General features: G+C 43.6%; 1 protein-coding gene across 1 annotated transcript; it reads right to left on the reverse strand.

Moving 5' to 3' along the window:
- Positions 1-2,257: 2,257 nt before the first annotated feature.
- Positions 2,258-12,941, reverse strand: LOC127007451 (myosin heavy chain, muscle-like). Its single transcript, XM_050878493.1, has 22 exons — positions 12,785-12,941; positions 11,721-12,297; positions 11,561-11,588; positions 11,299-11,407; positions 10,974-11,063; positions 10,706-10,868; positions 10,318-10,421; positions 10,002-10,139; positions 9,619-9,888; positions 9,277-9,447; positions 8,243-8,579; positions 7,970-8,013; positions 7,623-7,710; positions 7,387-7,504; positions 7,097-7,214; positions 6,495-6,968; positions 5,521-6,407; positions 5,265-5,343; positions 4,825-5,070; positions 3,815-4,602; positions 3,178-3,631; positions 2,258-3,029 (listed from the first exon to the last, which is right to left on the reverse strand). Exons 2-22 carry the CDS (start codon positions 12,226-12,228, stop codon positions 2,514-2,516), a joined length of 5,730 nt encoding a protein of 1,909 aa, XP_050734450.1. The 5' UTR covers positions 12,229-12,297; positions 12,785-12,941; the 3' UTR covers positions 2,258-2,513.

Here is a 12,941-nt window from a genome sequence, read left to right on the forward strand (position 1 = left end):
CCAGGGCTACCATGATCTGGTAACACTGCGCACCTAGACGTTCTGGCAAGCGACACAATGCAACTTAGAGAGGCCAGTGATTGGCTTTCCGCCGCTTCCGTTCGGCTCCAATGTAGCTCAAAAGAGTTGAATATTCGTCCGAACACAACGACCACAGACTCTCCCGTGGCATCACGACATAAAGTCACGCAGCCTAGTTTCAATGTATTAGTTTGAAGAATTCAGCGGCATATTACAATGATTTTTGTGTAATATCAATCAAGATTTTTTATATTTCTTGCATAAAATTTGATATATTTATTTACTATAAGGTGTTCAATATGAAAGGCAATACACATATTTTCATCATCAAAGAATTGCTATATATTTTAATGTGACACCTCATTCCCGTCCTTCTCCTTCTCGTGCTGGACACAGATTCATCGAAACATGAGCCTCGGGGCTCTATGTCACCACCTTCCTGCCTAGATTTGTTTTAGTTGGCGAAAAATAAATATACAACTGTGGCAAGGAATTTTTTTCTGAATAACAATTGATCATGTAAGGGAGCTCGTGTTTTTCGTGCAATTTTTTTCTCGTTATTTTGCTGAACTGAATATGATATTGCATCGTCATGATTGATGGATTCTTGCTGGATGCTTTTCTCTATCAAGTACATACATGGTTGCGTGATGCTTCCTTACTTATATGTTTCATCATGGCTGAGCCGGTAGCTGCTGCAGAACAAATCAGAGAAACAATGTTTTTTTCAAGGCCGCAGGCGTCGGTGCATCAACTCCCCTTGCCCATCTGGCGTCACAGGTGCTGTTCAGAACACCACGCCTAATTCAGCGTCGGTCGAAACAGACATTCTTTCCATTATTGTAATCTTTGTGCTGGCACGACGAAGCCTATAAAGTGCCAAGAGAGGAGCCCTACTTCATAAATATAGTCTCACCAACGTTACCAGTCAAGAATTCACTTCACCAAAAAAATATGACAAAAAAATTAAGTACAACACTGCCAGGGACTTGAGCGTAGCTGTAATTTATCTGCCATCCTGTCAGGGGAAGGGTGCTCATATACTCGTCTCACTTGGCATTTTGTAGATTTTTGTACATTTTGAGGCGATTGTTATTCCTTAACTGGAACAATGAGTAAGGCTTTGTAGTACAAATTCTTCAGACAATTTAATCCAATAAAGTTCTTTATTAATGTAGTCAGAAAACTGTTTTGGTTCGAGTAACCTCATAATGGATACTCAAAAACTGGCCTCATTCACGTCACGGAAAACAGATTTAGAAGATAATAGGAATGGGATGGAGCGCTTTAAAAAGAAAATAGTCTCATGAATAACAACGTGCCACTCCCTGAAGAGAAAGGCGAATGAACAGTGCATTCTGCCAGTCCTAACATAAGTACGCACGACTCAGAAATGTGTGCTTGACAAGATCTAGAGCATAACCTAATCAGCTTTCAAAATGGAATGAAGAGAAATAGGATCGGGATTTGGGAAGACACACAGACTGAAGGTGTTTTAATTAATGACGAACACGAACAAGAAATGGGCTTTGGGAGGGTCATATCATGCCTGTAACGGATGGCAAACTGACAACCAAAGCTACAGAGTGGTAACCCAGGAATTCTTAAAGTGAGGTCTGACTTAGAATCAGGTGCACAGGTGAAATCAGAGCTTCTACCGGAGCAAGATGGAGTACCTAAACTAACATCAGAGAGGTAGAGGACGTTGGGAAGGATCTTTCTAGCAATAAATGTAGTAACTCCTAAAGATGATGATGATAATTGTGATGATAACAACGCCAACATCAGCAGAAGAAGCAGTTCAGCTGTAGTGTCTTCCCTTTTTTATCGCTCTGAGGAACACTTTCTATGCCCTGTTAAATACCCTGGGCCAAAGGAAATCCCCAGCGACACTTCCGCGTTAACTTATAACCTTCAGTAATAGGAGGCTGAAATCATATGAGAGAGAGAGAGAGAGAGAGAGAGAGAGAGAGAGAGAGAGAGAGAGAGAGAGAGAGAGAGAGAGAGAGAGAGAGAGAGAGAGAGAGAGAGAGAGAGAGAGAGAGAGAGAGAGAGAGAGAGAGAGAGAGAGAGAGTGTGTGTGTGTGTGTGTGACTTATAAAGCAATCCTTTTCAGCAGCCCTACTTGCTACTTATACATCGATATTTCATAGATACATATACTTGCATGCATAACAGCAGAGCTTGCAGTGATTTCTTAAAAAAAAGGTGGTGAGTGAAATAAGTTGTGACTCCAGACACTGTGTTATTTTTATTGTAATGAAGCAAAGGTATTCAACAAGTACCGTCATTTTGTGTCTGCCATGTGTTTGCATTATCAGGTGACCTGCTAGTGAAGTCATGAAGGATGTTTGTGCTCCGTAACCATGTTCACTAAGCTAACAGTCTACATTTGAATTTTTATTCATTAAATCGCAGTATACATGAAGAAATTCGTTAAACCTCGAGTTTTAGAGTTCACAATAACCATATAATTTTATTTCGTTATCACTTCAACAAGCATGAACTTCCTCAAGCTCCTGCTGGGCCTTGCGGAACTTAGCCAGGTTGAGGGCAGCGATCTCTTCGGCCTCCTCGATCTGCCTCTTGTAGGTCTTGATCTTTTGCTGGAGTTTGTCGACGAGGTCCTGCATCCTCTCGTGGTTCTTCTTGTCCTCGTCGGCCTGGAAGGTGAGCTCCTTGATGCGCCTCTCGCACCTCCTCAGGTTCTTCTGGGCGTCGGAGTGGCGGCGGGCTTCATCATCCAGCTGGCACTCCAGTTCGCGAATGCGGGTTTCCAGTTTGCTCATTGCCTTCTTGCCCGTCTTGGACACATAATTCTCGCTGTCTTCAAGCTTAAGTTGCAGCTCCTTCACACTAGTCTCAAGACCCTTACGTATTTTTTCTTGAGCCTGGCCGTGTTCCTGCTCGGCGCGCAGTTCATCGGCTAGACGTGCTGCGTCCACCATGGCCTTCTTGGCCTTCTCCTCGGAGTTCTTGGCTTCGTTCATCATCTCATCGTAATCAGCCTAAAAAAAAATAAGTTGATGAAATATAAAACCGTTTCTTTTATTAAAAGCCTATTCTTTCATTTTGAAATACGAAATTATTCTAATATTGGAATAGGGATAGGGTATGGAATTTGATCATCAGTTACATTAAAATGTATATACTTACATGAAGAGTCTGCCACTCGCCGTCGAGCTTCCTCTTGGCAATGGTAAGGGCGCTGAATTGATTATTCGTATTGCCGAACAGCTCCCGGGAGTCGGCCAGCTCTGATTCAGTCTGGCGACGAGCACGGTCGGATTGCTCAAGAAGAGTTCTGGCTTCCTCAAGTTCGATGTGGAGGCCATTGGCACGACGCTCAGAGACGCTGAACTGTTCCCGCAGCTCCGAGGCCAGATGCTGCTCCTCTGCGAACTTAATTTGAAGCTCTTTGAATTCACCCTGAGTTTTCTTATAGCTTCGCTGCAGGTCAGAGTAAGCCTTGCTCGAGTGGTCAAGAGAGATCTCCAGCTCGTTGATGTCGGACTCAAGCTTTTTCTTTAAGCGAAGGGCCTCAGCCTTGGACTTAGCCTCAGCTTCAAGGGATCCCTGCATGGACTCCAAGGCACGGATATGGCACTTCCTGAAAATAGTGGCATAACAATTGATATTATCAATGTATTGACCGACCATAAACAATATTACTGATTGTACGATTTTACATTATTTTCATACATTGCTGCAGACGTTAAATACGGGAACATTTGTAGAGAGGGGACATTATACATTATTTTGTCGGCAGTGGAATACGTGCATGGTAACTTACCGGGTATTGTCGAATTCCTCTTCTTTTTCCTGGATGCGGCGGTCGATTTCTTGTTTTACTTGGCTGAGTTCCAGTTGGCCTCGCAAGACTTTGTTTTCCTCTTGCTCTAAGGCAGCTTCCGCCTCCTCTAGGGCAGCTTGCAGCTCCTCCTTCTCAATTTCAAGGCGCTTACCATTCTTCTGAAGATCATGGTATGAACGGCCACCCTCACCAATCTGGTCCATCAAGTCCTTAATTTCATCCGTGAGAGATTTATTTTCGCGGCGAACTGAATCGAGATGCTCAAGATTTTCTTCGTAAGCGGCTTTCATGCGGAAGTGTTCCGTTGAGTAGTTGCGGCATTCTTTCTGAGAAGAATCTAGTTCTCCTGACAGATCGTCGACCTTCATCTTCCATTCTGCGATGACCCTGTCAAAGTTCTTCTGCCTTTTCTCCGCAGCAGCTGCTTGAGATTCGGCGCGGTCCAGAATAACTTGAACTTCTTCGAGATCCATGGTCAGCTTGTCCTTAGTCTTCAAAAGATTCAGGTTCTTTAGGTTAAGTTGTTCGATCTGAGACTCGGATTCCTCCAGGCGAGCGGCAAGCTTCATTCGAGCTGCCTCCAGCTCTTCAGCGCGAGCCACGCCCTCAGTCTCATACTTTGAACGCCACATCTGAGCCTCACTATGCGCTTTGGAATACAGACGCTGGAGATCAGCCTTGGCTTCACTTTCCTCCTCCAGCTGCTCTCGGAGACCGTCGATATCATGCTCCAAGTTGCGATACTTACCCAGCAGCGTGGCGCGTTCCTGCGGGAAGACGACCAACGATTAGACAGTTACTCTTATGTATGGGAATGTTATAAAATAGGAAGTGATAAACACGTTTTGTGTATATTACACACACACACACACACACACACACACACACACACACACACACAATATTTATGATCTTGATGACAAATGCAGGGCGGTGAATCAGCATGCATATTGACAGTATACAAATGTACCTTGGTATAAGACACCTACTTTGCTTTCTTCCTCTGTTATCTTCTTGCATTCATCCAGTTGGCTGGAAAGGTTAAATTTGACCTTAGCCAGCATGGTTATCTGGTTATCAGCCTCCTCAAGCTGCCGCAGGAGGTCTGCGTTCTCCACAGCAAGTTTCTTCTTAGCAGCATCATAGTCGTTGAGGGTCCTTGTCGACTCATCCAGCTTAGCGTTGGCCTCTGCCAGGTTCTGGTGTTGTTGTTTTATGTGCTTCTCCGCCACAGCCTGGTTAGACAGAATGGTCATATGAGAGTCAATCGGATTTTCCTTGTTACTATACATTTTCATTGTAATTTGTATTGCATTCCTGCATCTGGGGTAGTTTTAATTGAATATTCCTAGGTGCACGGTGAAAACGGTAATATATAAGCGACCTAATGATTGTGGTTTTGGATAAAATTGTGTAAAAAGTGTATCACCTTGTCACGAGTCAGACCGTCGAGAGCTGCCTTGGACTCTTCAGAATCGCGCCTCAGAGTATCTTTCTCCTTTTCGATCCTGTAAATATAGGAAAGTTTTCATGTTGGTTACACGAGGATAATGTACTAGGATTTATGTATTCATGTTAGTTACAAGAGGGTAAAATATTAGTATTTATGTACGCGTTCAATAATGTTCAGTACTAGGCTGGCCCTGCAGGTAGGTCACTACTGTGATGCTCTGCCTTCTGCTTACCTTGCCTTCATCTTATTCAGATGATCGACCTGTTCTGACATTTCAGATACGGCGTCGTTATGCTTTTTGCGAATAAGGTTGAGAGCAGATTCGTGCTGGATGTTGGTCTCCTCCAGATCGCGGCGTAGCTTGGCTAGCTCAGCCTCGCGTTTCTTGTTCAGCTCAATTTGAGCGACTGTTGCTCCTCCAGCCTCCTCCAAACGGTCGTTGAGGTCAGTCAATTCACGCTGCAGTTTAGTTTTTCCTTTCTCAGCCTTAGCACGAGCCTGTCTCTCGTGCTCTACTTCAGTCTCAACCTCTTCAATTCGAGACTGCTGTTCCCTTAGAGTTCTCTGAATCTTGGAGTACATTCCCTGCTCTTCCTCAAGTTTGGTAGCCATGATAGAATATTCCTTGTCCTTCCGCTGAATGGTGCTCTCCATGTCCTTATAGTGACGCTCCAGATCGGAGACAGTTTCTTGAGTCAATTTTACATCACCTTCCAACTTTCTTTTGGCTTTTTCGACGTCGCTGCGCAGCTTCTTTTCGCGTTCCAGGGAATCTTCCAACTCATCAAGGGTCTGTTCCAGTTTGCCCTTGACATTGTTCAAGTGTCCACACTTGTCTTCAATCGACTGGTGGTCCTCCGATAGCCTCTGGCCGACCTCCTGTAATTGCTTTTTCTCTTTGTTCAGCCTAGCAATGATTTCCTCTTGATGAGCAATTTCTTCTGTTAATGAGTGAATTTGATGGTCTTTAGCTGCTTTGTCTTGTTCAACCTTTGTTACAGTTAGCTCCAAGTCTTCAATATCCCTCTTGAAAACAATGGAATCATTATCGATGGACTTTTTCTGAGAGAAGAGTTCCTTGCGGGCTTCCTCTTCCCTTGCAAGACGTTCAGAGAGATCCTGTGAACGAAAAGAAAATTAAATGAAGCATTTTTTTAAGTATTTAGTTGAGAGTTATAACACAGTCATGCACAACATATTACTTACTGTTAGTTGAGCCTCCAGCTCGTGCTTCTGGGCCTGAAGTTTGGCCTGCTGCTCCAGATACTCAGACATGCTGCCTTTGTTGGAGTCGAGCTCTACGGCCAGGGTGTTTTTCTCTTCTAAAAGAGCAGCGTTTGAAATTTCCAACTCTGATTTGAGCTTCAGTTCATTTTCCAAGTCTTCGCAAGCCTTCTCTGACCTGTCTTTCAGTTTACGAATTTCGTCCTCCAGACGAGGCTGATTGAGAAGAGGCTTGACCTTCTGCCATAAGTTGAACCATGGCCAGGTCCTGAGCGTCATGAACTTCCTAACGTTGCGCTGCACGACTACAAGGGAGACGCGCTGCTCCTGAAGACGCTTATATTCTTTGCGGCCGATCCATCCTCGCATCCAGGCCTGGAGCCAAGCAACGATCTTTCCGAGTCGCTCGTCGCGTAGCTCCTCCATGCTGCCCAATACACCAGCTCGGAAGAACACCTGGAATATATATGCCCCGTTGCACACAGCTTTACACAACATATAAAGAAAAATATCCATACAGCAGCATGCTTATTCATACTTAATGAAAAGGGTACAAGAAGGCATAGAAAAATCATACTGGTTACCTTGGTTTTACCGAGACGGTAAAGTTCAACATCAAGACCAGACTTGTCAAAGCAAACCTTAGCGGCTTGCTTGTCATCGGGTATGGCAGCCATTTCTTGCGAGGCGAGAATCTTGTACCTGAAAATGATGATTCATTGGCTACACACACAAAAAAAAAAAAAAAACTGTCGAGAAAACACAATTACAGAAAAGATAACTTATCTAATAACTTAACTGTAGAGGAAAATGCATTATAGATAACTGTGTCCCAATAATTAAAAGTTGACGATTCCTATGGAGCATTACTAACCGATGCTTAAAGTCAGGGTAGAGCATCCTGTTGGGGAAGCCTTTGCGACAGATACGGATGCCTTCAAGCACACCGTTACAGGTCAGTTGATGCATCACCAAGGCTGCATCCACCACACCTACGAAAAAGAATATATGACAAAACAACGTAGAAAATAATGTAAACATATCAAACAAAAATATATCTGTTTACGGTGTTTGCTTGAGTAAAAAAGTAGATGTTGCTACTTGACTCACCCGGGGACTTGGTCTCGTTGGGCACAATGCAACGGATGAAGTGAGGGTGAGTAGCGTTCAGAGTCTTCATCAGGTTGTTCAATTGCTCCTGTGGAAGAAAACAACGTTTGCCTTTAGTCAGGTGTGTGTGTGTGTGTGTGTGTGTGTGTGTGTGTGTGTGTGTGTGAGAGAGAGAGAGAGAGAGAGAGAGAGAGAGAGAGAGAGAGAGAGAGAGAGAGAGAGAGAGAGAGAGAGAGAGAGAGAGAGAGAGAGAGAGAGAGAGAGAAGAGAGAGAGAGAGAGAGAGAGTCCGAGAGAGAGAGAGAGAGAGAGAGAGAGAGAGAGAGAGAGAGAGAGAAGAAAACGTACCCTGTATGCGGAGGAGACAGTTTTGAAGCCACCAGATTTCTTGCCTGTAAATAAGCAATATATAAATATAAATATATATATATATATATATATATATATATATATATATATATATATATATATATATATATATATATATATATATATATATATATATATATATATATTCAAGTAGTGAGGTAAAAGCTATAAAATAAAAGAAGCTAAAGTAACAATATCAAATATCAAAGATGTCAAGACGCTTAGTAACACATACAAATGTCACTCCCTCACCCTTCCCGCCGCCACTCTCAGCAGGAGCAGACTGTCCAGGATGGTCGGCAAAGAGGATCACGATCATGTCGTTGCTGGCTTTCTTGAGCTGGTCCACCACAGTGTCGTTTAGCGGATCCTTGTTCTTTTCCAGCCACCCCGTCAGGTTATAGCTCACGGTGCCGGCGTAGTGGACGATGGCGAAATGGGACTCCTCCTGGCCCGGCTTGGGGGCCTTCGGCTTCACGAACACAGGCGACTTGCCCAAATGGTTCGTGTTAAGTTTTTCAGCGAATGACTTGTCTGTGGCTTTGGGGAACATGGACTCCTCTTCCAGGATGGACAAAAGACCCATTTTCTGCAAAAGTGAGACGTGTGAACTTATAATTCGCCACGGCCTGATCACGTAATGGATTTCTGATCGGCAGCTAGTACTGGAGAGAGTTTTGGAGCTCATAAGCCGATCTGTGGGATCACACACACCGCACAACCCAATCCCCCTTGAAAGTAACCTCTTCTTGTCAGAGGAAAACGTAACCTTTTGGTCTGAGGCGTTTGCTGAGGGCAGAGCACCACGGTAACACACACACACACACACACACACACACACACACACACACACACACACACACACACACACACACACACACACACGGCCCGGTAGCTCAGTGGAAAGAGCGTCTGCCTCACAACCAGAAGGACCGGGGTTCGATTCCCTGGCCGGGTGAAGATAAGTTGGGTTTATCTTCATTCACGTATAGCCCCTGTTCACCTAGCAGTGAGTAGGTACGCGACGTAAGGCAAGGAGTTGTGACCTCGTTGTCGCGGTGTGTTGTGTGTGAGTGGTCTCAGTCCTACCCAAAGATCGGTACAATGAGCTCTGTGCTCTTCTGTAGGGGAACGTCTAGCTGTCTCAAGAGAGACCCGCAGCAGACCAAGAGGTGAATTATACACACACACACACACACACACACACACACACACACACACACACACACACACACACACACATTGATTGAGGTATGAATATTCTTTTGAGTTTTCACTAACGTTACCTTCTCAAATAGTTCAATGCAGGCCTGCAAGTCCATGCCGAAGTCCACGAAGACCCAGTCGATTTCTTCCCTCTTATATTCCTCCTGCTCCAGCACGAACATGTGGTGGTTGAAGAACTGCTGCAGCTTCTCATTACAGAAGTTGATGCAGATCTGCTCGAAGCCGTTGTACTGCAGGAATTAAAATATATTGATGAAGCTACGGTCACGACCAGCTGATGACTTGGCATTATTTTATATTCATTACTATAGTGTTTATATTATTCATGAGATGTTACTTTTGTGTTCTACTGAAATTGCATTCTGATAACAAAGTAATGATGGAAGGGAGTAACAACTTACTTCGAAAATTTCGAAGCCGGCAATATCAAGTACACCAATAAATGTCGCTCGTTTCTGACCAGTCGCCAGAGTCTTGTTACAGATGATGACCAGGTACCTGAAGAGACGATCAAACAAACTCTTGGCTAAGGCGCCGATAGAGTAATTACACTGGTTGACATTCATGCCCTTTGCTACGAACTCGTTTCCGACCTTGATCTTGGGCTTGGTGATGTTTTTGTAAAGGTCCGCTGAGTCCACTCCCAGCAAGGTGCCGAGGATCTCACCCACCTGGAGGAAAGTTAATTTGCTTGGTAATCATATATTTATCTTAAAGTAATGAGTGTGACAGGAGAAGAGAGTTGTATCCGAAACGTTCACACAAAATGGCACAGTTAAACTACCTCAGTTCCATCGGGTTCGGCCTGCTCCTCACGACCCCTCTGCTTGAACTTCATCTCTCCCATGTGCATGACGGAGGCGGTGATCTTGTACACGTTCTCCACCTCTGTTTTGCTGAAGCCCAGAATGTCAAAGGCTTCCTGAAATGCCAGTCACTTGAAATAAATTGACTATACGGGTGTATCAGGAAGACTTGGCGCTTCTACTTGTTTTATTTAATATTTATAGTAATTTTTCAGTATTTTGATCACCGTAAATGTAAATTATAGGCTGCTGAATATTAGCGAAAAAACATTAGAGAGTAGCAATAAAACTTACATGACAGAACTGCATGTCCTCCTTGTCGTCGATGGAAGGCACGGTGACCTTGCCCTGAGACACGTAGTGGTAGTCGTGAATGTCGTTGCTCAAGAGGCACATTGCTGCAATATGAGAAGAGAGGAAAATATGAAATAAAATGCGCATTTATATATATATATATATATATATATATATATATATATATATATATATATATATATATATATATATATATATATATATATATATATATATATTCGTGTCACGCAGCTTACCCTCTTGGTCTTATCTAGAATATGCTTACTACTTTGTTATATAAAATTAAAAGAGTATATACTTGTTTAATCATTAGAATAGGTGAAGGAGTGAACGAATTTCAGATTTGATTCAGTATTATTATACTCACGCTTGATTTCCTTGATCTGGTCGGACATTATCTCATAGAAGATGTGGTAGGATCGCTCAAGGGGCTGCTGGGAGATGACACGAGCCTTCTCCAGCAGGTAGACCTCGATGTCACCACCAGACAGCTTGCCATTGGGTTGGAAGTGAATGCGGATGAACTTACCCTGTGTGCAGAGAAAAAAAAAATGTTTGTAAAGAAATTAAAATACATTCACGTGCTGTATGCTGTACTTGTATAAAATAATAGAATAGCCATTTGTATGACTCACGAAGCGGGAGGAGTTGTCGTTACGCGTGGTCTTGGCGTTTCCGAAGGCCTCCAGCACAGGGTTGGTCTGCACGATCTGGTCCTCCAGGTTCTGAAGTACATTAGATAAGTAAATGGACTGCAAACTTATGCACTGCTACTGCTGATGACGATAATGATGGTTGGTGGTAGTGAAAACTGCACGGTAAACTAATGTAAAATTTAAAGCTACGTATGTGCATAATAATGAAAATATATCCACTCGTTATCTTCTTACATACTATTCTCAGTTCTAGCAGGGCACCAGTTCTAGCATGCGCCATATACTAATGATTTTGTTTTCTTACAGGCTTCTCTTTCTCGCCAGGCTTTTTCTTTGTGGTGGTGGCGCCGACGTTGGCGAAGTAGGAGAGTACCTTCTTGGTGTTCTCGGTCTTGCCGGCGCCGGACTCACCGCTGATGGAAGAAAATTTATCTTTAATATAAATCGACATGACCACCACATCCCATCAATTTAGATCAATTACATTTCCACCGAAATAAATATTTTCACATATGGAGTAATATATTTTCCGTTCACTTATCTAAGATTGATAGATAAATACTTACGTGATCAACATGGACTGATTCTCCGAAACTGTCAGAAAAGAAAACATTGTTTAAATAAATGCCTACCTTGGTTTTATTTAAAGCAAAAAGGGCATCCACGCAATGCAAATCTGCTCAATATTTCATTTTGCTGCCCTCATTGTCTGTGTTTATAACTTACGCTGTAACATGTCCATGTAGGCGCCGTCAGAGATGGCGAACAGGTGAGGCGGCACCTCATTACGCCTCTTGCCCTGGTAGATCTTGACAGTGCGGTTGGTGTAGATGGGGTAGCGCTTGTACGGGTTGATCACGATACAGAAGAGGCCGGAGTAGGTGTAGATGAGCTTGGCCACATAGCGAGTCTTCAGGTTGTACAGGACGGAGGGGTCGTTCAGGTAGGTTAAGTTGGACATGTCCTCGCACTTCTCATACTTGGGTGGGTTAACCTGGTGGACCTGTTCCTTCTTCCAATCCTTTGTTTCTCCACGAGCGAAAACGGATACCAAATCTCCTTTCGTTTCCTGGATCTCACCCTCAACGAACCCTTCCTTGGGGTCAGGAACCCAGCAGGACTTCTTGGAATCGTAAGGCTTGGTGGAGTCCTTCATTTTCATTTCCATGGAGATGAACAGGTATTCGGAGGGATCGGGGTCGGGACCCGTGCTCTTCTTGACGTGACCAGGCATGGTGGTGGTGGGTGCCTAAAGCTGTCGAGTTGATGTCGAAGTTCGATGGTAGAGCGATGGGAAGATGTCCTGTAGTAAAGTAAGACAAAATCCTAGAAGCAGCTTTGTGAATCTGCAGGAACTTGTTAACATATTCAAATACAACGTTCCCCGTTTTTATTGTTTTAACTGTATCTATTTGAGGACTTAGTGTAGCAGGGCGAATATTATTCAAACGATTTGATTAAGTAAAACTTTTTAAGTACTTAAAAATGTGCATGGAATAATTTAATTGACACTATTACTGATCTTATTATGGTGATGATTTCAGTGACAAATGAAAATCACTATTGTATATTTTGGTGCAAACGGTTCCATTAGTATACGAATAGAAGGCATAGGTTTATGAAACCTCAGAGTCGTGTTGAATTTGATGACACTACTGTTAGAGAATTATCTGATTCTCATATGCTGGCACAAAAAAAAAAAAAGCAAACAGACAGTGGTTTCTTCATTTTCATCTTCGAACCTTCCTGCAGTAGCTTCGAAACAAAGGCAAGTTTTCAAGAAAACTTACGACACGCTTCACTGCACGACCACGGGCACACCTCCGTCTCCAGCACCCTGCGGAGCGCGTCTGTGAGGCCGGCACTGTGTATGACTCCCGTGGTCAGTTCCCGGGAGGACGTAACGTGGAATGCGAAGAGGGATGGGGGAAGAAGGAGGGTGCGGTA

The sequence above is a fragment of the Eriocheir sinensis genome, chromosome 35 (genome assembly GCF_024679095.1).
Source record: "Eriocheir sinensis breed Jianghai 21 chromosome 35, ASM2467909v1, whole genome shotgun sequence".
In the NCBI taxonomy this organism is placed as follows: Eukaryota; Metazoa; Arthropoda; class Malacostraca; order Decapoda; family Varunidae; genus Eriocheir; species Eriocheir sinensis.

Excerpts from the sequence above, each read along its gene's own strand:
- LOC127007451 (XM_050878493.1), bottom strand. The coding sequence starts at position 12,228 with ATGCCTGGTCACGTCAAGAAGAGCACGGGTCCCGACCCCGATCCCTCC. Across the intron at positions 6,408-6,494 it reads AGCTGGAGGCTCAACTAACA|GATCTCTCTGAACGTCTTGC; the intron begins GTAAGTAATATG and ends TTTCGTTCACAG. Across the intron at positions 5,071-5,264 it reads ACGGTCTGACTCGTGACAAG|GCTGTGGCGGAGAAGCACAT; the intron begins GTGATACACTTT and ends CTGTCTAACCAG.